Source organism: Rhinolophus sinicus, linkage group LG05 (genome assembly GCF_036562045.2).
Source record: "Rhinolophus sinicus isolate RSC01 linkage group LG05, ASM3656204v1, whole genome shotgun sequence".
Classification (NCBI taxonomy): domain Eukaryota; kingdom Metazoa; phylum Chordata; class Mammalia; order Chiroptera; family Rhinolophidae; genus Rhinolophus; species Rhinolophus sinicus.
The window spans coordinates 74421278-74447655 of NC_133755.1; the positions used below are offsets into that span (position 1 = coordinate 74421278).

The 26378-nt window shown below is 46.5% G+C and overlaps 1 protein-coding gene across 2 annotated transcripts in view; it reads right to left on the reverse strand.

The window, feature by feature from the left end:
- TMEM87B (transmembrane protein 87B) overlaps positions 1-24309 on the reverse strand; it is a 35434-nt gene extending 11125 nt beyond the window's left edge. Inside the window, exons 1-14 of one of the 2 annotated variants that reach the window (XM_074332494.1) lie at positions 24034-24309; positions 20769-20829; positions 18635-18726; positions 15747-15878; positions 14762-14815; positions 13560-13650; positions 12235-12296; positions 11831-12014; positions 9179-9278; positions 7648-7741; positions 4666-4739; positions 2896-3002; positions 2755-2813; positions 1046-1149 (exon numbers count right to left, since the gene is read on the reverse strand). In XM_074332494.1, the coding sequence (XP_074188595.1) occupies positions 1046-1149; positions 2755-2813; positions 2896-3002; positions 4666-4739; positions 7648-7741; positions 9179-9278; positions 11831-12014; positions 12235-12296; positions 13560-13650; positions 14762-14815; positions 15747-15878; positions 18635-18726; positions 20769-20829; positions 24034-24165 (1346 nt within the window). In that variant the 5' untranslated portion in view covers positions 24166-24309. Of the gene's footprint in view, positions 1-1045; positions 1150-2754; positions 2814-2895; positions 3005-4665; positions 4740-6172; positions 6245-7647; positions 7742-9178; positions 9279-11830; positions 12015-12234; positions 12297-13559; positions 13651-14761; positions 14816-15746; positions 15879-18634; positions 18727-20768; positions 20830-24033 lie in introns of both variants that reach the window. The other variant, XM_019714513.2, reaches the window with a different exon arrangement.
- Positions 24310-26378: the final 2069 nt, after the last annotated feature.

The window sequence follows — 26378 nt, forward strand, 5'->3', positions numbered from 1 at the left end:
ATTAAAGTTTCCCATAAGGTAAAATAATAAAACCGTAATTATTTAATTCTCAAATTAGAAAGGCTGTTGTGAAGAGCCCCCAGCCCTGCTGGTAAGAGCAGAAATGGGGGAGACCTGCCTGGAGAGCAGCCTGTTGTGTTCGGGGAGGGGGTTCCTGCTGCACCCCTCTCCACAACAGGGCCACCTCCCTGTCCACACCTGAGACTCATCCCCCGACCCAGGAGGAACTGCTGTGTGATTGCTGAAAATAAAGCACATGACTGAGGCACTGTAGTAAGTCCAAGAGCATTCAGAAAGCATTGCTGACAGTAACAGCAAAGAACCTAGAAACAGTGTCTAGTGTAAGGACTGCTTCCAGAAATGAGGCTTCACTCAGACCACGGAATGCCACGCAGCCATTACAAGTGATGGGCAGATATACAGATAACGTGAACAACCAAGTACAGGACAGTGCATACATGTACGTGTGCATGTATTTTATTATTGTTGTGTATTTTTAAAAAGACACAAACACACACACTGGTGTGTACTTTTTTATTTTGCCCTCACAATGCCTTTCTTGGGGAAGAAAAACGGGGCAAATAAGGTGGGGCGCCCCATCACATGCGGTCTAAAGCAAGATCTTCTGGACTTGGCATTCAAGCTCGTCACGATTTCAGTCCCACTTTCCTTTGCCGCTTTACCGCCCCCCAGTGTAAGTAGCATTAACCAACTCCATGCTTGTGTGACCTCCAGAGGCACACCTTGTGTCTCCCACAACTCAGGGAACGCACTCCTTGTGCTCAGGCTTTCACTGCCCGGCTCTTTCCTTCAGGAGAAACGTAAACGCGGCCTTTTCGGAGTCCTCTTCCCCATTCTCCATCTGCCCCTGCACTCACTGTATGCATCTGTCATTTCCCTGCCTGCCATTTGTCACGTGTCTCCCCACCTGACTGAGCACCTGAAAAGCATGAACACTTCCCCCAGTCTCTCTAAATGCGTGGTTAACACGGTAGCAGGTGACCGACAAATGTTTGCCAAACGTGCCTTTTCCTATGTTAGTTACCTCTGATTATTTGCTGACGGTCTCCACAAAAACATTATTACAACAAGGATGAGCGAAAACAGGAAGCTCCAAAATGCACCATCAACCCACCGTTCCATCCAGTCCTACAATAAGGACAATTCAAACACGAAAAGTTAATTTTCTGATAGACACATAGACTTTGGATTCAAATAGTGTACAATGGCAAGTACTAATGAAATCTTTCCAACCAGGAAGTCTTCCAAATAAATAAGCACATATTTTTTCAAGAAAAATGAAAACTAAGAAATGCTATCTTCATAAAAACAACAGTAATGCTTACTTCAGCCTTATAGACAATTAGATGAGTAAACTCCTGATGTGAATTAAATAGCATAGTATCATAAAAAGAATTAGAGTGTAAAGGAGCTTCAGAGGTTATTTAATCTATTTTCTAGGCCAGAACAGTCACGAGGAAGGTTAACAGCAGAATCAGAATCAAGCTGATAGTGGGTACAGTAGTCCCCTCCTATTTGCCGTTTCGCTTTCCGTGGTTGCAGTTCCCGCGGTCAAATGCGGTTCGAAAACATTAAATGGAAAATTCCCAAAATAGACAATTCAAAACAAATTTTGAGAGAGGCCACATTCACATAACTTTTATTACAGTATATTGTTATATTTTTCTATTTTATTAGTTATTGTTATTAATCTCTTACTGGGCCTAATTTATAATTAAACTTTATCGTAGGTAGGTGTGTGTAGGAGAAAACACAGTATATAAGGGTTTGGTACTGGCTGTGGTCTCTGGCATCCACTGGGGGTCCTGGAACGTGTCCCCTGTGGATAAGCGGGGGCTGCTGTATTTCTGACATTGATGACATCAGAATGTCTGATGCAAAAATCTCAATGCAGTCTTTTTCCCAGCAGGTTACTCTGCTTTTACTGTGATAGGAGATATTATTAATATACTATTTGAAATGTTTCTACGGGGCTGTTTAACATAAACGACACGTCAGACTGAAGGCGTACAGGCCCACTGGGTACGGAACAGCCCAAGTTCAGGGGACGCAGGAAGAAAAAGATTTCTTGTTACCTTAAATTATATAGGCAGAGAATTATTTTTCAAAATATATAAAAGGAAATTGAGAAAAGGGTTTACACGTTTTCTCTTACAAATTTAGGAGGAACTTTTTCAGATTCATTGAAAGGAGGCAAAAGTTTTTATAATTCTATACAAAATAATTCAAGGTAAACACAAAATCTCCACTGAAATTACCTCTACTTACAAAGACAAACTAAATTCTTCAAAATTACACAAAATAGGGCAGCCGGATGGCTCAGTTGGTTAGAGCGTGAGCTCTTAGCAACAGGGTTCAATTTCCACATGGGCCAGTGAACTGCGCCCTCCACAACTAGATTGAAGACAACGAGCTACCGCTGAGCTGCCAGAGAGGCGGCCGGATGGCTCAGTTGGTTAGAGCGTGAGCTCTCAACAACAAGGTTGCCGATTCGATTCCCACATGGGATGGTGGGCTGCGCCCCTGCAACTAAGATTGAAAACGGCGACTGGACTTGGAGCTGAGCTGTGCCCTGCACAACTAGATTGAAGGACGACTTGGAGCTGATGGGCCCTGGAGAAACACACTGTTCCCCAATATTCCTCAATTAAAAAAATAATTAAAAAAAGAATTACACAAAATAAAATACATAATTCAAAATGAAAACTGTTTAAATAGGAAGATTATACTTACTGATTGACATTTTGCAAATCTAAATGTCTTAGTTGTCCACACCATAAACACTACAGAAGCTGAAACACACAACAAAAGTCACCTTTGAAGGAAATGCGACCCTGAAATAAATGACTATAATAAGCAAAGCCCAATACTTACCCAGCACGGCAAAGATCAGAGTATTTGTAAAGTGCCTGTATAAAGAAAATTTCACCGTGTTCTTTCTTAGCCTCAGAGTCTTCATAGTTTGTGCCAAACTTACAAAAATGTGAAAAAGTTAAGGAAATACATTTTAAATAGTAATAAACAGTTAAAATAAAAAACAGAATCAGAATCTACCAGATTTCCAAAATTGATTGTGCTAAATATAGATCCTTTAATTTAAAGCTAACAAAAACACAGAAAATGTAATGTTAGCCGCCAATACGATGTAATCATGATTCTGATTTTATCACAAATTTGCCTTACAATCTATCGCTGTCTGAACTAAATGAACTTGGAGGAAAACACATACAATACACCAGGAGCCCTATGATGGACTCTTCAATGCCCAGCGCCCACACCACGAGCAGAGCAGACACCCTGCCAGTCCCAGGCCAAGCGCCAGGTGCTCCGCAGGCCCCACTGGGACATCCCACTTGGCTTCTGCTTTTTTGTCTGTTTCTTACTCATTTTGTTCTTTTGAGTCTACTCTCGTTTTATCCTTTCAATGACCAAAATTAAGAAGTTAGGTCATCTATCAATTCTATTTTATCCACTAAAAACTGAAATATGTCACTAAAACAAATCTGGACTTAGGGAAGGACAGACTTCATTCAAGAGACAATTGTGACAGGGAGACAGATTCAGCAGGCTCAGGGCGCAAAGGACAGGGCTCTGCTCTTGGGGGGGGGGAACAGGACTAGAGAGCTCTGGGCTGGCGGGGGTGGGGGTTGGGGGGGGAGTGGGACGCAGAGACATGGGATGGTAAGGAAGGAATGACTTTCCTGAGTCTGCAGATTCCTGGGAGGGGCCCTTCCGGAGGGCTGTGGGGGACAGGAAACCTCAGGGACCTGGGGGAGGAGACTGCTTGGCTTGGTCCAGACTGGTCCCTGGGTACATAGCTCTGAGTCTGGCCTTGTCTCAGATAACCAGGGGACCTGGGGTGTCCCGTCTAAATCCTACAAAGAAGGGATTCTCTGCAGTAAGCTGGCTCAGAAAGCAGAAGCCTGGGGCTTCCCACCAAGGTGGTATTCCAGGAGCACAGGCTCCGGTCAAGTTCAGCGCTGACCGCTATGAAGAAGCCAAGGAGCTTCTCTGTGGGCTCCTGAGCTCGGAGGCTGTGGAGGCTGCGGAGGCTGGGACGAGCAGAGCTCTGTCTGTGGTGGGAGGTGCCCCTCCGGTGCAGGCAGCCCCAGCTCTGTCCATGAGCCACACACGGAAATTAGAGCGCAGTCAAAGAGGGCAAATTCTACATTTATGCCTCCTACTAAATTCCAAATACTCATTAGTCAAAAACTTCATTTTAGCACCTATACTACCCAACCTGCTTTCAATCTTTCTAAATGACCAATAACTTGCAATAGAAGGTCAATGTCTAAAACAGCACAACCCACCCAATTAAGACTCCTACAGAAGTTACAAAAATGCAAATGTGTCGTGTCCCCCAAACATCACCAAAACAAATACTTTTTAGAAATTCTTAACTAAAACCAATTTTTGTGTTAAAAAGTCTGGCCTCGTTTAATAATTCAAAAGTGATTTTTAAAAGCCAAGGAATAAAAAGATCAAAAGCAAATTCAAAAGAGCCTAAGCCTGCACTTACCAAGGTAGGGAAAGGTAGGGAGGGAGAGCTTAACCCACTTCCGGTGAGAGGGGAAGTGGGGAGGAAAGCACACGGCCCATCATCCCAGGTGAGAAACACAGGACCCAGCTGCCCTAGGAAAGGATATCCACCAGCACAAGCCAGAGTCAAGAAGAGACAGGGGGAGGCTGGCCACAAGCTCAAGATCAGAGTCATTGGCCTGCAGCAAAACAGCAAAAAAATAAAACAAACAGAAAAAGAGGGGGGAGGGTTTCATGAGAAAGGCTGTGGCTCTGAAGTTTTCAGGCTATTTTGCTTTTACTTTAGAACTAGCTTCACACAGGATCAGCTCAGTAATTCACAAAACTAAAGGAAGCAGGGTCCTCATGCGAACACTTGGTCTCCCTGCAGTCCTGCCCGCCCGTCCCAGGGCGGGGAGCCTCTCCACAGGGCTGCTACTCAGAGCAGGACCTGCACCTGGGCTGGAACGCAGCTCCTGTGCACAGCTGAGGTGTGCACTTCTCCTTGTTAACAACTGAATGCCTTCAGGTGTGTTTTCATGCAGGAACTGACAAGTACCGGAGGAAGATGTTCACAGCACTCTGAGAAGGTCCAATTCACTGAACTACAAATTTATTCAATAAACTGGACTCTAAACCAGTAGCTAACCAGAAGCAAAATGCTTTTAAGACTTTTAGGCAAGTTTGGTTAGAAACAACTCTTTAAATCAGGTATTATTTCTTAACTGGACTGGGGCCCCGTGGACAGATCTGGGAGGCTCTTACACGCCCCACAGTAGGCAAACGCCTGTGTGGGGCGCGGTCTGTAACCTGTGAAGACAGGCTCCCGGCTTCATGACCTTTTCAGGGGCATCTCTGCTCCCAGCTCCCAAGCACGGATGACAACCACTGCTTTGAAGAGGATGATACATTAAAGAGTTTGTTTTAACTTGGAAGCATATGAGAATTCACAAACGGAATTTAAAGAACATGTAGAGTGGGCTCAGAAAAGACCACCCGCGAGGGATTCAGAAAAGCCTCCTAGGCTGCTTCCTTGTGGACAAGTCACTCTCTCCCCAATGGGCCCCGCCTCTCCCACATCTGTACCTACAGGTAGCTACTCTGGGACACTCTGCCACTGTCCCTCTATTTTCATGCTTCCCACTATGTGTTCTCCATTTTTCCCAGAATGCCTGTTCCCTGATTCTCAATTCTCTTCCTACCGAACCCCCATTTTGTCCTCCCAGCCTCAATTTAAATGTCACCGTCTCTGAAATCTTTCCTGACTTCATGCTAGAACACCTTCTCTCCTATTTGTATCACCACCTCTCTAAAATGGCAGAGACTGTTGCTATATTGCTCCCAGCTGCACTGTTGCCTCTACCACAGCGCAGGTCCCTTAAATGCAGGGAATTGTCTTTTCCTCCCTGCCTCCTCAGTGTGGGGCACACGGTGAGCACTTAAGTTCGCTGAACTAAATGGCAAAAAAGGACACTGTTTGTCTGGGGAGTTGTTACTTTTTCACCTTCAATTAACATCCCATGTGGAGGTAACAATAATGCAAAACTGTATTTCTCTCTATGATCATTACACATTAAAAGAAATATGACTTTAAGACATAAACTGTTTTTTAGAAGGGCACAGTAAAGGATATGAACCATACAAAAATGGAGTCGATAACTGCTAAAATAATGTCACCAAAAACAACAGCTAAGTGGCTAGAGCCCTGGAAGATAAAACAGGAATTAAACCCTGACAGTTGAGTTTCATTACATTCTAGGCACTCTCTTCTGGTGAGAAAGCAGGTTAGCTCATAGCATCAGTGTGAGACGGCCACACACAGGATCTCACCTGCCAACTGCGGTTAAACTCACAGAAATAACCGGTTGGCCAGCAGCTGCTGCTCACCTGTCAGCCTGCTCTAGGACAACCAGACTGAACTCTGGAATGGGAGTAACAGCACCACGCCCCTAGTTCCCTGGGCAACCATGTCAACCCCCCCTCTCCACATCCAAGCCATGGTCACGGATACTAGTGAGGTGGACCTTCCTCTTTCCTGCTGGGCGTGAAGGACTTGGAAAAAGTAAAATAAGGCCAAGGAACTGAGTGCAGGGGACAAGCAAACTATAGGCTCGCCACTCACTCTGATGAGGAGCTGACAGAGAGCAGTTACCGGTGTGAAGCTGACTGTGTCAGACTTTAAGGAAATACAATGCATATACCATGTGTGCATGTGGAGTATTTATCTTTTCTGTTTTCTTTCCAGGGAAGAGGAGTTTCCTGTGAGTTCTATACAAATACAGTTCTTCATTATGTATTGTGAAAATAAACACCCCTCACTAGTCAGTCAGAGATGAAAGGAGCAGGTGTTATCTCACACGGAATGCAGACCAGAGACAACAGGAAGGAGCATGAGGCCTTTAACAGGACCGGACGACTATACTGCTTTCCGAGTCAGAGCGAACGTGACGTGGCCACGTACACATGAGCCCTCTGTGCAGTGACCTGAGCTATACATGTCAGCCAAGACACTGGAGGTAAAACAGCACGATTCTCGAAATCAAGTCATGTACAAGAAGCTTGTGAATCACTCATTCATCAACCACGTGATCAGGAAAATCTACGAGCTACAACCCTGAGGGTCTTCACAGATGTAAACACACTGACTCTTGTCCAGGGCACCTGCTGCTTCCCACTGTCACCCCCTGAATACCACCTGCTCGGGTCCTTCTGGGATGGGCTCTGTTGAACCCCCACAATACTGCACCCAGAGTCAGAGACAACTCACAGCCAAATGAGACTAAAGAGCGAGACGCAGGTCTCCACGCGTGAAAGGCACACGGACTGTCTTCACTTGGCATGTGTGGAAGAAATGGGCATGTACACACTGCAGAATGACACGCAAACCTTCCTGGGGGGGACCGTGGACATCTCTGAGGTGGCAGCTGCCATCAGGCAGTCATGTCACTTCAGGAAGTGCTCTGGCTTGCCTTTTACTTTCAGGAAGTCTTGAAAAGGAAACTATTCCATAGGAAGTAAAACTGGGCATTTTTTATAAACTTCCTGTCTTCACAAATTCACCTCAGGGGCTCCGACAAAGAGGTGGAAGTGGAATTATGCAGAATTTACCCCAACGACTCTCATCACGCCTTCGACCGCTGCGAAGATAAAGTAGAGGAACCCCAGTCCGATCACCCGGTGCATGACTGTCCCCAAGCGAGGCCTGGAGCGGGGAGGGCAGACAGAGCGAGAGGAAAGGCAGGTGAGCCAGGTGCACCAGCACAGTCACTGGCCCTATTTCCAACCCCAGGAAGCTGCCACCTGTGCTCCTGTGTTAGGAACAAGGCAGCAAGAGGCTCAGGAAAATGGGCCTCCTTCTCTGGCACTGGAAGCAGCAGAGGGTTTTCTGCTGGAATGCAGCCTGTGACCCACGTATCCCACAGCCCAGGTCCAGTTGCAGAGGCTGAGACCCGGGATGATGAGTGCCAACTTCTGAGTGTCACCGGCAGAAATACTGTAACCCTTCACTAACATTAGTCAAAATCGTTCTGAGGTACACTTGTTGGAGGTGACCCACTGATTTACGACTTGGGCAGAGAAAAAGCGGGATGTTTAGGAGATCAAATCCCATGACCTTCCTTCTCTCAATATCCGAAACCAGATTTCAGTTTCCATTGAAAAGAATTAAAATATCATTTGCACTATTTAAAAATCTGAATGAGTTGGGAAAATGCAAATATGGTGATTTCTGCAGTTAATGTGACAGAACTGAAATTTCGTGACATCTGCAAGTCAGTTTATCGCATGTACATTTTAGTTAAAAACCCCCTTCTCAGAGTTAACTAGAAGAATGGTTTTAAAAAGATACTTAAAATTATCATTTTAAAACAAAATGTTAGTAAAAATTAAATTACTACAAAAATAAATTAATATTTATATAGTGCTCTCATGTAGTTCATCTGAATTCTGAGTCAGTCAGTTATCAGCAGAAGTGTTAGAGTCCCTCCAGGACAGCTGCCACCCAGGCTGACAGGGAAGGGACACGATCACAGGCCTTGTGCCCCACACACTGGCGCACCCCACACGTGGCTGCGGTGAGGTCCACGGGTTGCCACCTCAGGATCTGTGTCCTGTGTGTGGTCCTGAGCCTCCACCCCAAAGCAAAGCACGTGAAGGGACGAGGGGAGAGAGCTGGGTGGTGACGGGGCTTCAGGGAGAAGCTGGTGAGGGGGGTCCAGGCTGAAGGCCATGCCCCTGGAGTCAGGTTTTAGGGCAGAGGAAAGGATGGTATGACAAGGACAAGTGATGCACAGGGATGAGAGGGTGGGAAGAAGTGGTGCTGATGGGACAAGGGTTTACTCAGAAATCTTGCTAATGCCCAAATACAGTCAAAAAAGCATAACTACACTGTTCAGGAAACAGAAAATGGCTTGAACTTCCAGGATCGTTTACAATTCTCCATACCCTTAAAGCTGACTCTATTCACCGAACTATGAGAAGCTACTGAGATTCCAATTCGGGACCCTGAGTGTGAAGTCGCGAGCATGTGCAGACGGCCTTTAGGAGCGCGTCCTTCGGGTCTGTACGACAGACAAGTGTCCCGCTGCACGGAAGCCACGGGACTGGAGAAGTGGCGCCTTTCCAGCCCAGTGGGACTTACTTCACGATGCCATAGCCCAGGCTCACGATGATGACTAGGAGGCGAGCCAGCGTCCTCTTCACAGCAGATGTCAGCTCCGCAAATATCAACAGACCCTGGGCTACAGGGAAGAGAGAAAGCAGCTCGCAGTGTGCCACCTGGGCCGGCCACCGACAGTAAACACGTGCCATGGACAGCGACACCCAACCTCAGGCTGACTGAAAGGGCACCTAATCCAAGCGACACTGAAAAGCTCAGAGAAGGGGACTCACGGCCTGGTCTCTGACCCACCCTGTTGGGCGCAGCTCTGTGCCGACCCAAGACCTGGGTCCCTGCCTCCCTTCCCTGTGCTCATCCTCCCCCTTCAGACGACAAGCACCACAGCCTCCTCCTTCCTGTAAACATCTGGACCCCATGATGTCCTCATCTTTATTCTCTGGTGCTTCCATGTGGCTGTCATAGTAACAGAGACACCATGGCCCCACTTTGTGAAGCCTGGACTCTGGTTAGGACAAGTGAACCAACGGAACCCAGCCTGGAAAGCACCAGACGTGACAGAGGGCCTCGCAGAACTGTGAAGGGAGCCAAGCTAATCCACACATGGGGAGGCACATGGGGGTCCCGAAAAGCTTCTCAGAGGGGGTGACCCCTAAGTCGGGACCTGAAGGTGAAGCAGGAGTGAGCTACCTGGGGAGGGACAGGAAAGCAAAGGAAACGACACACGTGGGGGCAGGAGGCAAAGGACGGTGTGCCCCAAGAAGTGGAGGTACAGTACGTTGGCAGGGAACAGAGGGGTGCGACAGGTCCGGGGAACAGAGGCTGGGACGAGGGGCCATCGCACAGGGTTTTAGGCCACACTCTGCACCTGGGCTTGAGGCCAAGGGCAGCAACAGTACACAAGGCAGTAAAAAAGGAACAAATCTGTCTCCCTCGCCTGGTTTTGTAAATAAACTTTTATTGGCACAGGACCCACTTGTCGCCTGTGGATGAGCTAGGCAGTTGCAGCAGAGACCGGGAGGCCTGAGAAGCCAGAAATATCTACTATACGGCCTCTGCAGAAAAAATGTGCTGGCCCTGGACACACAGACAGCTTCGCTCCGTCACAACTGCTCTGCCTGAGGGCTCGAGGGCCACCGGGCTGCCCGTGAGGGTCGCTCTGGGGAGAAGCTGCTCAGAGTGCTGGCAGTGAGGACAGGCAGGGTCGGGAAGATACTCAGGCACCAGGTGGCCCCATCTCATCGTTCTCGCTCACAATCCTCCATCTTATGCACAAGAGTCACGAGAGACCTCGGCAAATAACTCAAGGACGTCAGACACACTCAGTCACCACGTTTTCCCACTGCCAACTTAGAAGCACCACGGAAAGAAGCCGACCTGGCACAACCTGTTTCTGACATGCTCCCTGGTGGGTCCTGGCAGTGCTCTTCCCTCCCCTTAGGGGGTTTCTGAACTCTGTCCTTCCAGGTCCCATGCTCAGCAAGATAGCCAAGGTCACAGAACCCCAACTGGGAAGTCACACAGCCCGCCAGCCTCCCGGGACCCCGCCTCTTCCTCAGGGCTCCCCAGACACTGACAGCGGCCCGCGGGCTCTCGACTCAGACACAGGGCTTGGAGTCGCCGAGGATGGCACTGGCTGCCCTCCTGCAGTGCCCCCGCCCCACCGCTCAGATAAGAGGTGACCACCTCTAACAGCCGAGGGGCTGGACGGCCACCGCCGGCATCCAAGAATGCGTCCATCCTCAGCCATCAGCAGCATCCCGTCCTTCCTACCTTGCCTGCTTAGAGCAAACTCAAAATCATCATTGCAGTCCTTACAGAGAATGACACCTCTCACATGCCTCCCTGGACGTCCATCCTTATTCTTTTGTACGAGTCCTTTTAGACTTTTGATGTGAGGAAATTAGAAACACTCCCCAACACAGAGAAGCAGTAAATAAATTCCCATGTACCCATCACTCAGCTTTAGTAATTATCAGCGTTATGCCAAATCTGTTTCATCTGTGTTCCGATGCACTCTTTTTTTTCCTGGAGTTATTTCAAAATGGATAGCAGACACATGTCCATGGGAAATCGGCCCCAAGGTCATGGTAACTGCCCCCACTGGAGCTTGTGCCTATGTACATCCAGCTCTCTTGAGCTCTCTCCCTTCCAAGGTTCAGCAACAGAGTTCACCGTCCCTGCCTTCTCCGGCCTTCTAGAAGTCTGGGGCATACACTGCAATGCCCAGCCACATGACCTCCCGCTTCGCAGGGACGGTCACAGAAATTCTGTGCACGAGGAAGAGGCAAGAGGATGGAAGGAGGCTGTGGGCCATACCCATTTCACTCCCTGCGGCCCAATTTCTTCTCTTTTTTGGAGGGGAAGGAGCCTTGGGCGGTGGGGGAGAAACTCAAATGTGTTACATAGTTGGTGGCACCCAAAGCTGCCGTCCTGAGCTCCGTGTCGTCTTAATCCAACTGTGGGGAGCCAGCCCTTAAGGAACAGGACCTTTCTTCTCCCCGGGAGGAAAGTGAGCGAGCACCAGTGAGAAGGACAGCAGAGAATGGGGACAGGTGCATGCTGGCCCAGGCCGCAGCCGCTCCCACAGTCTCCATGCCCCCTCCACTTCCTCCACAATGCGCTGTCCTGGGGTTCTGTGGTCACAGCATGTTTATGGGGACAGTCACAACTCACTTGACAGCCCAGTGCTGTTGATGTTTTGGTATTCGGTATAGAAAACTGCTTTTTCAAGCATTCCCAGGAAGATAACAGCTGCTATCCAGAACTGGATTCTTAATATGTCTTTCCAGTAGCAGGCAGACCACATGAGCCAGAGCACGCCATATACAATGTAAACGAGGCACATCACCATGTAGAACTGGAGGGAGAGAAACAACTGCAGTCAGGGAGACTCCGGGGTGAGAATCGGCATTTCTATGTGCAAGTGTTACCCCCTGATTTTCCAGTCACTGCAGAACCAGAAAGAGGGCACGTCAGAGCACCAGCTGCTAAGGGACCACCACCACTGAACTCTCAGAACTTAAAATAGTCCAATTAGTACACAAAATTCATTTTTTAACAATGATAGACATACTCACAATCATGAGAGGCCAATCTGAGGCAGAGAGATATCCTTTTGGCCCCATCATAGAAAGGGAAACTGGTGAAAGTGAGCGTGGGGACAAAGAAATCAAAGAGTTAAATTAACAATCAATCAGCTTTCTCTTAAGCTTTAAATACAAGCTCATTTCCCTGAAGGCTCCAGAACACAAAGCAGGCTAACAAATGGTACATGTGTGTCCAACACACACACATGCACACACGTGAGCGCTGGAAACTTTCTAGCTGTTTGATCATGTGATCTTATCAAGATGCCCTCACCAGTATACACACGGTTGTAAAACCTGGGCCAACTGACCTCAAGCAGAGAGCAAAGTCACACTGGCAGTGGCCGGGCCCCTGATGAGTCACTGATCTCCTGAGGACTTGGCTCTCCATGTAACTGGAGTAAGTGCCTGAACTGAAGCGTCTTGTTGGGTTGCTGTCCGAGACAGTGATAACAAACAGTGTCTAGTACAGTGCAGGCCTCACCGGGCTCAGCAACGGCTCCAGTTACTAACTGCAGAAGCTCAGCCCTGTCAGCTGGAGTTGGGGAAGGCACTGCCGGGAGGAGGGGGTACCAGTGAGGAGCACAAGGGCCTCAAGGTCCCTGCTCCCTCTGTGTGGTATGGCCTGGCTCATATGTCACCCCCTTCAGAGCAGCCACCTCCACCAGACCCACCACAGGACGCCAGCTGTGTGCGTCCCCAGTGGATGAGGGAGCAGCGTGCAGATCCTCAGTAGCTTTGGCTACTGTCAGCCCAGCAGATGCCCACTCTAGAAAATGACAGCCACAGCAATTTGGGGACATGTGACGGCATGCATGCCCTTGCAAATAGCTTCCTGTGAGCCCACTCTTGCCCTGGGCACAGAAGGGCTCCAGTGCAGGAGCTCACCGATCACACTACTTCTGCTGCCAGACCTGCTACTTCTACTCCTGGGCTACAGTGATGCTTAAAAAAAAACTTCAAAAACAACAACTTCCAACCCCTAATGATGGCCATGTTCAAGAAACAGAATGTAATCTACTTCAAATACAATTAAGATGCTATCTTCCCATTTCTATGTGTTAAAAACATTTTCTTTTTAATTTGGAAGGATGGAGAATTTTGTATCCCAGTATAAAGTGTAAAATTTTAAAATTTATCTTAATTTAAAATTTCTAATCCATTAAGATAAGAAGTTTAAAGTCCCCCAAGTAAACAGATTATTCAATTTTGTGATTAACAGGAATTCATTTCCGTACGATGTGTTTTAAAACAGAATGTAGATTTGGGTCAATGACAAAAATTGTGACTACAGTAAAAGCAGACAGTAAACATACCATTCAAATTCCAATTTGCATCTGTTTTGTCTGTTTTAATCGAAACAATGAAGATGTGAAACCCATCTCTCTGTGTCTTTGCAACAACATCCTGAAACACAAAAAAATAACCTTTATTGTTATTTTTTTAAATGACTCTATAAGATATACTCGTAGCTAAACAACTATTCGCCACATTGTAAATAACTTTTAATAACTGAATTGGGTTACTTTAAAAAAACACGGACAGAGAACACAGAGAAAAGGCAGAGGGGGCTGTAACAGTGGAAGGGAAGGACCCCATTTTTTGCCGCCATCCATGCAGACCAAAAGGGACGAAGGGGAAGGAAAGCCTTTCCCACTCTTCAACATTTTCTATTTTTCTTATTTCTACAGGTTTTCCCCTAGTGTTCCCATTCTGTGTTTTATTGAATATTACCATTCGAATTGTTTTTCTCCTATTAGTCTTCCCATGTTTTCCCCAATCTCATCAAGCATTCCGTCTTAAATGTGTTTTTAATTGAACTGTGGGAGGGGGAGTCGGACAGCACTGTGAGAAATGACTCGCATCCTGGTATGTGGGCTGAGTTGTCTAAATTCTTCACGGTGCTATGCTACTAGCAGGCCCCCTGGGACCATAACTGCTGCCGTCATGCCCATGACACCTCCAATGCCCCAAGTAACTGGGCCAAACTTCTCCCACTCCTTCCTGAATATTCCGTGTCCTTCCCTTTCACTTCCTGTCCCTCCACCTGTCACAGTTTGTGCAAAGCGAAGAGCCTGTCCCACTACTGCAGAGCGAAGGGCTCCCCGCTGTCGCAACGCTCCACACAATGGTGGAAACAAACAAGACGCACAAAGTCACAGAAGGAAAGCTGACATGTGCTCTGCTACATGCACCCAGTCCTCACACAACTCCTGACCCTCTCCGCCTCCTGTCTCCAGACTTTCAGTAATTCTCCCAAATAAAAGAAAGGCTGTGTACAAGTTAACCTTCAACTGTCACTTTAAAGAGATTTTTTAACAAAGACAGAAACAGTATACATAAAATTCATAGAGACGTGTGTAAGAAATTAGGCCATTTCAAATAAGGCTTCTCTTTTCTTTCCCAGTTCTAATAATCCTACTTTATTTCATTATCCAAATATTTATCCATCAGCTGATTCCTTTCAGTCTTACTGTAACTTGTATATATCTGATTTGAAGACAAATAAATGACTCACCATTGATCCTTCCTGGTTTGAAACACTTCTGTTATTTGTAATTAGTTCTTTATTCTGGAAAAAATAATAAAATAATTCCATTTTATATTACTTCATTTCTAAGGGGACAGTTTTAACAATTAAGAAAAAATGTGTTATGAAAAAAGTAAAATCTGAAAACTGAACACAACAGAACAAATTTCGCTGTAGCCCAAACATGAGTAACAAAATCCTGCTTTTGAAAAATCACTTCCTTAATCAGGACAGTGGGTACCATTGGTGGGGAGGGTATTAGGAACTAAAAGGAGCTGCAGGTGCTAACATATTCTGTACTTGATCTGGGTCTACACTGGCATGTCAGGTTTTGAAAATTCATCAAGCTGTGTACTTCTAACATACCTTACTGTATGTTTATTACACTTCACAAAATTTTTAAGCAACCTCTTTAAAGTTTTTACTGAAGACATATTTTCAATTCAGAATTTTTAGAACAACAAAAAAGTAAGTTAAAATGAACTATAGCCTCACGACCCAGGGATGGTTGCTGGGAACATTTTAGAATCTGGTCTTTCATGCTGGGAGGGAGCAAGCGAGGAGGACAGAGTGTTCATGTCTGTGAAATGCTGGTAAGTCAATGCAGACAGACTGTCCTGAGATGTTGAACAATGTGGCTACTGGTAATGCTGACGAGCACTATTTTTCTGGGAAGATGGGGGCAGGTCTGAGTGGAGTGGAGAAAAGAGAGAACAACACACAAAGTGACAGCAGTTTGTGAGAGGATGACAAAAGGACCCTCTTCCAAGGGTGTTGCTGCAAAGGGTACAAAGAAACGGAACAACGGCGCCAACATCTTACAATGTATGTACTACCATACTCACAAAAGAACTAAGATAAAAATTAACTTAAATTAAGCACATTTATTAAAACTTTGGCAAAACAGAATTTAAGTTAATACTTGTATTCACTGGGAGTAAAATAGTTTTAACGTGCTAAGACAGATACTCACATATAAAGAGGGAAACACCTGTAAACCACTGTTGCAATCTAAGTTTTCATTTTTTGTTGTCCAACATTCGCTGTTCTTAAAATAATGACCACAAAAGTCTTCACCAACATTTCCGTGCTCCTGTGACAGCTCCTACCGAAGGTAAAATTCTGTTATAATTTATTTCCACACTTACTATCCAAGAAGATAAGTAAAATTTAATATCTAAATAATACCAAAAATTTATCTAGTTTGGAATACTTGAAAATATGCAGTAGAACAAAATACCAAATAGGAAAAGCGTTTGAATATCGTTTTAAGCAAAACTGAGGTAATCATAACATTTCAGCCCTTTCAACGTGCTCAGATACAGTAGTACATAATGTAACCATCATCTGACAGTAAAGAAGTGATGAAGATGTTTTAAATACAAACTATTTCGTCCTGGGGCTCCTTTCATCTTATCTCAGGGATAAAAGTCTTACAGAGAAAGAAAGCAGCATTTAACCAGGAGGAAAGACAGACCCAACACTGAGCAACATAAAGAAAGGTGCAAACCCAACCACAGGCAGGGGATGCTCTTTTACACACCAGGACCTAGGGCCCTTGCATCCCGGAAGAAGGAGTAAAATCCTAGGGCAGCTTCCGGTCATCATGAAAAGGTAAGTTGGCTTCCACTGGCCAAATAAGGACAATTTGAATGAAATAAGTAAAAATTGTGATAGATCATAACCACCACAAAGTAAAAACCCGTGAGTCCATGCCCATGACTGACAAACAGGAAGACAGAGGAAAAGAGAAAGCTCGTTCTCAGAGTAGAACGCTAATAAATGAAGAAAACACAGGATCAGAAAGTCACCATGTAGCAACCACCCAAGTAATAACTGCTTCAGCATGCAAGAATCAGAGGATGTGAAAATAAGGATTGAAGAGGAAATAGGATAGGTATCTACACACAAATACAAAAGTACTTCTTCATAAGTTACTGTTAGTAACAAAGAGAAAAGTAGTAACTTTACAGTGGAGAAACCTGGCAGAAACTTCCCTAACCAAGGGATCAAAGTTAACATCACAAAAATAGGAAAAACCAGAATTTTTTGGTGTGCCTGTCAAAAATATAACCTGAATCTAATCATGAGGAAACATCATAAATACTCAAATTGAGGGACATTTTATAAAAATAAGTGGTGTGTACACTTCAAATATATCACTGTCATGTCACAAAAGACCAAAAAAGAAAAAAATAAGCTGCACAAATGCCATGTGATCCTGGAATGGCTCCCATACCAGAAAAATCAAAAACAAAACAACCTGCTAAAAAAGGTGTTATTGGGACACTGGCAAAATTTTAATAAGGTCTGTGTATTAGATGTTGGTATCATTGTCAATATTAAACTTCCTGAACTTGACAATTGTGCTGTGTCACCACCTCAGTGACTACCACTGTTCTTAGCAAATATACATGAGGTGTTCAGTGTAAAGGGGCAAAATATTGAGGGAGAAAGTCAAAAAGGCAATATTCAAGGAAAATGGTATCTTTCACCCCAAATGGAAAGATGATATAAATAAAACTATGGAAACCCACACATTTTTCAAACTAGGAGCCAATAGATGACAGATCAGTTGAAAAGGAACTGATCCCAAAAGACCACGGGAGCATCACAGAAACAAGCACCTGGTGAGGGCATGGGAGTCTGGGGTCGGGGGAACCCCAGCTGCAGGGCAGGGGCAGGCCTCTCTCAGGAGCACCCCCACCTCCCCCCACTTTTCCCAATGGCTCCCTCCCTCCTCACGTCTTGCTGAGATCTACTCATACTCACGAAATCTACCTGCACTCCCGTAAATTCTAGGTTCCCTATTACTAACTTTTTAATAAAGTGAAACTTTTACATTTCTTTCTTAAATTGATTTTTGTTGGTATGCGACCCAGTCCCTTTATCAATGGTTCCTACATTTACTAACATTTTTCATAAGATACAAGGAAACTAAAAGATTTGTATTCGTCTCAGAAAACATGTACTTTGATATAATTACAGCATTTATTGCATAAGGCCCAAAGTAATTCTATGGTACTCTGAAACTACAATCTGTATTTCTAGCCTCCTCACCTGATGAGCTAATAAATCTTTATACTCATAATTAATTTTCCCTTCATGGATTTACATATTTTAAAAATTTGTGTTAATGTGATACCACCTCACACCTGTCAGAAGGGCTACCATCAGTAAATCAACAAACAAGTGTCAGAGAGTCTGTGGAGAAAAGGGAACCCTCATGCACTGCTGGGGGAATTCAAATTGGTGCAACCACTATGGAAAACAGTATGAAAGTTCCTCAAAAAATTAAAAACAGAATTACTTTATGACCCAGCAATCCCAATCCTGGGTATTTATTGGAAGAAATCTAAAACACTAATTCAAAAAGGTATACACACCCCTATGTTCACTGCAGTACTATTCACAACAGCCAAGATATGGAAACAACCTAAGTGCTCGTCAATAGATGACTGGATAAAGAGGAAGTGGTACATATACACAACGGATGAAAAAGATGAAATAGTGCCACTTACAACAACATAGATGGATTTTGAGACTATTATGCTAAGCAAAATAAGTCAGATGGAAAAGGACAAAAACCATGTGATTTCACTTGTGGAATATGAAACAAACAGAAACAAACTCATAGACACAGACAACAGAATGGTGGTTATGAGAGAGGACTGTGAGGGGAACGTGAACTGGGTAGAGCATCAAATACACAGGGTTGGAAGGAGACTGGACCCTGGTTGGTGAGCATGCACAGGAGTACACAGGTGCTGAATTACAAGGCTGTACACCTGAAATGTATATAATGTTATTAACCCATGCTACCTCAGTAAGTATAACTTTTAAAACATTTGTTTCACTTACTTCCAGCTGAGAATATTCATTTTGACAGGTATAATGCTTCAAGTGCCAATCGATGGTAAACCTCACAGGCCCGGAACAATGGAATGACTTAACTGTTTAGAAAAAGATAGTCTAATTTTACAATAACAATATATATACTCCATTATAAACTTAAGGTTTCAAGAATGTAATTTAAAATAGGCTACTTCGATGAAACACTGAGTACAACGTTACCTACTTTCTCCAAAAGTCACTGCAAAATCAGAGAGATAAATTCATTAGATGAAATTATCCTAGTTAACCAAAATTTGCTGTACCAGTGTTCATTTCATGTATATGTTGTGTCCAGTGTTAAGACCAGCTGAGTAGCCAGATATGATGCCAAGACACTGCTTATTTCACTCTTAAATGTTCTCTTCACTGACTTATTCATTCAAAAAATACAAAGTAAACACCCCCTGTATACCTAGAAGGGACATAACAGTGACCGAGAGCAATCCCTATCCTTGCCATAAGAGGCACCAGAGGAGGGGAGGGTTAACAATTAAACAGGCCCCCAGCAGTCTAGCAGAGCACAAACAGTGGGGCACTGGTGGGCTTGCTGGCGGGGGGAGGCCTCTAACGGGAAGAACAGCAAGAGTTAGCCCAGTGAACAGGGGGTGGAAGAGTTTATGCAAAGGCCCAGGGTGGGTGAGAGCATGGCTCCAGCAGAAACATGGAAACAGTGCCTGTGTTGGAACACAGCTGGGGAAGCTGGAGGACATGCATAAGGCTCTTATGCTCCACTAGGAGCTTCCAAAGCACCAGCAAATGTTTCAAGTGGGAGAGTAGCATGGTTAGACAGACTGAAAAGGATTAAGTCTAGACTGAGAGAAAGCTCTTTTGGGAGTGTTGTGACAACATGGCAACTGGCTTCACTCAGACTCAGAGTCAGAGGGCAGAGCAGACGCCACAGTGTCTTTTACGACCTAGTGTCAGAAGTGGCATGCCATTCCTTCTGCCACGTTTTACTGGTCAGACCAACGTTGAAAGAATATGGTAGGGGGCTACACAGGTCATGAATCCCAGGAGGCACGGACCACTGTGAGCCATCTCGAAGGCCAGTAAGCAGCAGGAACCCAAACAGAGCTGAGACTGACGTTCCAGAGGCTGAGGGGGCAGAATTTCTGGGGCAGAGCACCCAATACCTGGGAGCTACACAGAGAAGAGTGAAAGAACTCTGCACAGAGGTCCCACCTTGGGCTTCAATTTCCTCTTACCAAGGTCTTATGACCACTGACGGTCTGATGTCACCGAGCTGCTTTGAATCACCTCTGCTTTCTAGCTGACAGAGGGCCTACTTCCCTCAGCCAAGACCCACATGTGGCGGACACCAGCAGGTGATCAGAGCATGGGGAGACAGAGAAAAGGGGCATGACTCTGGGTCCCCAGGAAGCCAATGTGTTCTGCCCAACAAAAAACTACTCCATACCCCAAAACTTTAACTCTGACAACCAACCTTCCCAGGCAAGATCCTGGAGACACTAAGAGGAGTTGGACCACAGCAAATGTTATCCAAAGTCAACCATTAAAAATACCGAAAATCTCAGCCTCTGACCTGGTAATCCTTACACAGCGGTCATTATGTGGACAACACGATACCTAACAAACACTGTCACTTCCAGATGCCCCAAAATCCTAATTAAAATGTTAGTGTCCAGTAATTTTTATTTTATTTTATTTTATTATATGATCATATGTATATTTAGAAAATTTTGAGGAGTATAAAGGCTTTATCATAATTATGACATTTCATATATTCATAAAAGGAATTTATCTAGTTTTAAAGGCTGAGATCCAGAGTCAAATTTCACAGCAGTCAAGTACTTTTTTGCTAAGCCTACTTTATTACATATTAATTAATTATAGTTTTAAAATAATTTATAATTTTCTGAGACAGATCAGAAAAATCAGTTCTTGAAAATAACCAAGACTCGACTGAAACAAAAGAAACCCTTAATATGTAGAACCACTTAAAACAAAACATTTGCCTAGTTTATAAAATATCATACTACTTTATATTAATTTAGCTTAAATTAATGTATTAATTTATAATATATTACGTTACTAATTTATAATATATTGTTATATTAGCATTATAGTTTACTATACTTACCAGAAAATTTGATCTCAGTTGAGTTAAACATAATTTTCCTAAATATCAAAGGTCCTGATTTCTAAAGTGAAAAACACGAAAATATAAAAAGATCTCGTTAAACATTTTTCTCTACTGTTTGAGTATAGCTTTACCCTGTAAAATACATAGTTCTAGTCCTTGCACAGCTCCCTATGACCAGAATGACTATTTTCTAAAAAGGTAAATCTGATCACATCACTCACTTGCTTAATCCCCTGCACCCCACACTGATAAGGCTGGATGGGGAAATGCCCCTCCCACCAGCGACCTAGCCAGGGGCCAGCCACACCCAGGAGCTGAGGGCAGCCGACATTGCCCAGCAGTGCTGCTCCCACAGGGGACCTGCCTGTGCCCTGCAGTGAAGGTGTTTCTGATAAAGCCCCCAACCTTCCCCCTGCACTGTGATGGATCTCCACTGAGGACTTACAGCAGACCAGCGTCACTGCAGCTCGCAGGGCTGAGCATTATCAGGGCTGCCCCTCTCTAGAAGCTTCCTTTCAGCTCCTCCAAAGCATGATCCGCCTTCCTGCCCTCCAGACCCTAGTGGTCTACCTGGAAGCTGACTTAAAACCCTTCTCCACTCCGCCTCTCTTTCCTCCTTAACTCCTTCTCAGCCTTCAAAGCCCAGTTCACAAGCCCCTTCCTCAGGAAGTCTTCCATCATACCCCACGCCAGGCCAGGCCCTCCTTCATGCGGGCTCCACCATTCAAACACTGTATTACTTAGTCTGCCCTCACCAAGAGTAAAAACGCTGTGAGGCATGACTGTGTTAAATGGACAAGAGGTTAGGCATGAAAGCAAAACACTGATGGGACAGGCAACTCTTTCCTGAAAACCCTTTCCCCTCCCAACAGTTTCAACAGCAGTGACAATAAAACCCCAGCCCGGGTCTCTCCTCTGAGCCCCATGTCCACATACCCAACTGCCTAAAGGTCACATCTACCAGGATGTCCCGCAGGCATTCCACAGCATGCTGCCCAAAGCCAGACATCCCTCTCTGCTCACCACTCTCCCTGCACTGTCCACCCTGCTTGTAGGTGATGCCATCCTGTCACGTTAGCCACGGCCCCTTCCAGTCCCTCACCTCCATTGCCCATAGACCAAAGTGTGCCCACTTTATCTCACACACCCCCCCCCCAAACTCAGCTCCTGCTTGCATTTCCTGCTGTACTGCCCTGACTCAGACCGGTGACACTTTTCTGCCCACACTGTGTAATAATTTAACTGACCCTCTGCCTCGAGATCGGGCCCAGAATTCATCTTGACAGCAGCCACAGTGATCAGCATTCATACCCAAAATATTTCAATGGCTCTCACTCATTCACACCCCCAAATTTCTACTGCTGGCCTGGGTGCTTAATCCAACCAATAAATGGGGTTTGGGCCACAGGGGGGCCTTTAAAAAAAAAGTTTTGAATTAGTTGACATAATAAAAATATGGATTCTGCCTTCACTTTTAAAAGGTAGACCTGGCAGTTCTGTGCGTCCCCTGCCATATGGTGTCCCCTAGCTAGAGCCCAACAGCAGCTTCCCTCATCAGAAGGGGTATACAATCTCAGTCCACTGCATTCCCCCAGCCTCCCAGGCCTGAACCATCTCACTTCACTTGCCCGTGTGACTTAATTCGGCCCCTGCAGGTCCTTGATAGACCACGGGCCTCAGGTTCAAGGCTCAGGTATGCAAAGCTTATGGGTGCCTGTGTCCCCTCTGGCCTTCCTGCCAGAACACTCAGCAGAAACACTATTTCCTGCACAGCTGCTGCTCTACTCCCCGCTTCTTCACCAAGGTTTTTTAAGACCCCACCAGGCACCGACTCCAGAAAGCAGGGTCAGGTGACCCCTTGGCGCTCCAGTAATAACACAAGATGCTGCCACATATGGTATGTAATGACTGCTCACGAATCTGCAGTCCCTACCGTGTGGGTTTCTGGAGAAGGGGCCGTTGTCTGAAATTCAGCTTTGCACAGCAATGGCCAGTGCAGTGTGTGGCGCACAGTAGGTGCTCAGACTCTTTGCTGACATTTACAATCAAAACAACCATTTCTTGATAGATGTGCAGTACACATGAAATGCCAACTTTCCTTTCCTCTTCTGAAGGACAAGTTCTGGCCACTTGAAATGGGAAAAAAATCAGCCTACTCTTTGCAGAGAATCGTTTTATGGACTGCTACTGGTTTGAGTCATACAGGACTACCAATTATGAGGGACCCAAGGAAAAACGTCTCTCCCTCACACAGGAAGCAAAGTCATTCTTTCCCCATGGCCTTTGGAGTCTCACCATCCAGCGGGTACGTGGCAAAGATCTTTACAGATAGCTGTTTACCAATCTGCACAGCTGACTCCCTTTCAATACTGTTCCCTGTAACTTAGCTTATGACACAGCTCATTCACTCCAGAAGCAGTATGAAACCCTGAGTGCGGATCTCTGAGTGTTGCTCCTTTTTGACCAGAGAAATGTAATAACGGGAATATGCCGGTTCTATTGCTGCCGCTGGGAATGGGGCCCCCACTGGTAAGGGTCCTGGGAGACATGAAAAACAGCTACTTCTGGCCCTCTGCACAGCCTTTCTGTCGTGGGAAGCATCGTAGCTTCGTACTACTTTCTTTTTCTGGTCGAGGAAATCAAAGTAGAAGTTTTGCCTCTAGAGTTTGGACATATTTCCATGCCGGAAAATACTCCTGTCAAAAAGAGCTGGACGAGTCGTCCCATCTAGAAACACGTGACATAAGGCCTCTTCCCGATTTCCTGTTCTAAAGTGTTTAGCAAGACTTTCCAAAATACCACCCCTGCGCCCCAACATCGCCTCGTGAAACCAGGATGCCAAGTGCTCAGATGGCTTGGCCTGGAAGGAAGGTTGCACGGCCGCCGGCCTGAAGACTAGCCCCCCAAACGCTCCGCCTCCACCCACACGCTACCGGGGACTGCGCAGTTCCCGGCCCAAAAAGAGGGAAAGAGGGTGGGTGGCCACAAGTGTCCCCTTCCCAGTCACAGAGAACACGGAAGCGGCCCGCGCCTTCTCGTTTCTGCCGGAACTGAACCGGGAGTCCCCCGTGTGGCCTCGCGGTGTGGCCCCGGGGCTGCCGGGGACGCAGCTGAGCGCCAAGGCCGGGGCTCGGTCAGAGGGCAGCCGACCCTGCAGCGGCAAACCCGTCTCCCCCACGCCCTGGCCGGCGGAGGAGGGGCGCCCGTGGGGCAGAGCCCGCCCGGGGTTCCGGGGGCCCCGAGGCCGACACGCGCCACTTACGTCGCTGACCGTCGCTGCCCAGCGCCCGGGCTCTGGGACAGCGCCCACGGCCGCCGGCGCCCAGCACAGCAGGCACAGCGTGGCGCGCAGCAGCGGGGCCCCGGCCGGCCTGCGGCGACGTGCAGCGGCCATCTTGACGCGGACGCCACCTGGGCTTGGGACGCCGGAGCGCCGGCCACACCTGTGCGGTTTCGCCCGGAGGAGACTGGGGGTCGAGCGCGGGAAGCGGGGCCGGGCTGGGAGGGAGCTGGAGGAGGAGCTGGACCGTGAGAAGGGGACAGGCGGGGCCGCAGGAGGGCGTGCCCACAGCGGGGGCGTGGCGGGCCGCCACGAGGGCGGGTCTTCGGGAGGCGGGGCTAAGCGCAGCAGGGCCGGGGGGACTGGGGGGCCGGGGGGTGGGTGGGGGGGTTGGGGGCGGGGCCGGCCCGAGGCAGAAAGCTCCTGTCGCAGACTCCGCTGGCAGCGGTCGGCCGCCTAGCGGGGTGCTTGGGGTGGAGTTGAGCGCTAAAGTTCTGCTCGGTGTGTGTCAGTTTCTGGAGTCCTCTGTACGCGCCCCTACCCCGACCCTCTCAGCTCAGATTGTTCTCTAAATTCGTGTAAAGTGCCTGAAAATACTTTGAGATCGGGGTCGGTTGAACCTAAGGCATTGCACTGCGAGCAGAACATCGGTAGGACAGTTAGTCATTTCTGGAACACATGAAGTTGCCTCATTACTTCAAGCTAAGAGGGGCAGAGCTTGGGTACTTGACCCTGCATCTTCAGCTGTGAAAGCTGAATAAATGTCTTGCTCTCAAGGAGAACTACTTTTTAAAAATTATTGAATGTAAATAATGTCCAGCGGAAGAATAGAATCCTGAATTAACATTGTCATTAACGTAAAACAAGAGGGATTTATAGTCAAGCGCCCTCCTCCGCTGCCTTATCAGTCACCACAGATCGTCTGTGCCTCTGCCTTTCCCAACAGGCAGTTCGATCATTTGGATATGGCAAGGAGTAACAGTGTCCAAGGGTCAGAGGGCAGGTCAGGTGGGAGGACAGAACACAGATGGTGCTTAAGTCCTGCAGGAAGAGTTAAGGGTGACTTAGCTGTGGGGCCAGAGGTGGTTGGAAGGGGTTTTAGTTAAGACTAGCCTGTGCCACGCCTGGTGGACCGTTAAGACCTTACAGATGACCAGCTATTGGTGTGAGATGGACAAGGGAAAGATATTGAAATAGTACCAGAATGCACAGGTTCTTCTATACCATGTCAGGAAGACAGCACATTAGTCTAAGGACATCAGACAGGCAGTGGTGGTTTTCAAGCTTGGAGGACAAGGTGCCCAGAAAGGTCATTTGAGCTGTTATATGAAAACTAAGATGGGTATGGGTGTGACCAGTTAAGAATATTTCAGTAATTTGTATGACCAATTAAGAATAAGTTACAGTAACCAGAGATAGTGGCCTCAACAGCAGCAGTAGCCAGGAGGAGGGAGATTTGCATGGATTCCACAGATATGGAGGATGGAGATTTTAAATTAAAAAGCTTGGTGATTGATTAGATATTGGAGCTTACGAAGGAGAGGAGTTGAGGCTAGTACCAAGGCTTCTGGCTGGAACAGCTGAACTGTGGAACATCTTGAGGAGGAAAAGATGTAAACACGATAGGTCCAAGCTCCCCCTCCCCTGGAGTGGCCAAGTGAAGCCATATTCTGGATATGAGTCTGATGTCAGGAAAACAAATTGGGACTTTGTGGTCATTCTCATGTACATAGAGTCTGAAGAGGATGAAACTGCCAAGGGAGACCAGGTCAGGGAGGAGAGGAGCACTGAAGGCTAAACCCTGAGGAATAAATGGTCGTAAAAAGAGGAATCAGGGCCATTAGCTCAGTGGGTCTCAATCCTGGCTATGCAGAAGCGTCACTGAGGAGCTTTACAAAATACCCAGCCACCATTGCCAGACAGATGGTGGCAGTGGAGATGGTGTAGTTTTTTAAATCTACTTGTATTTTCCAATAATCCGCCATAGGATAGTATAACCCCTGTCGACTGAACAATAGTATCAACTAGGTATTCTGTCACCAAAAAGGATTTATTTGGGAAAAGGAAAAAGGGCTGCAACCCAGCACATGCAGACCCCACGAGCCACGTGTACATTTTGGCTTATGTGCTAAGATGGAGGGTATTTAAGACAGGAAGACAGGAAGTGAGAAGCATAGAGTTTTATGAAAAGGAAGTTAGGACCATAGAGTTGGACTAGGTGGGCTCATGAACTTCCATGAGCTCAGCTCCTCTCGTTGACCTCCCAGCCTGGTCAGTTTCCTTCAAGTCCCAGTTCATCTTTATCAGCCCAGACCCACAAGCAATAT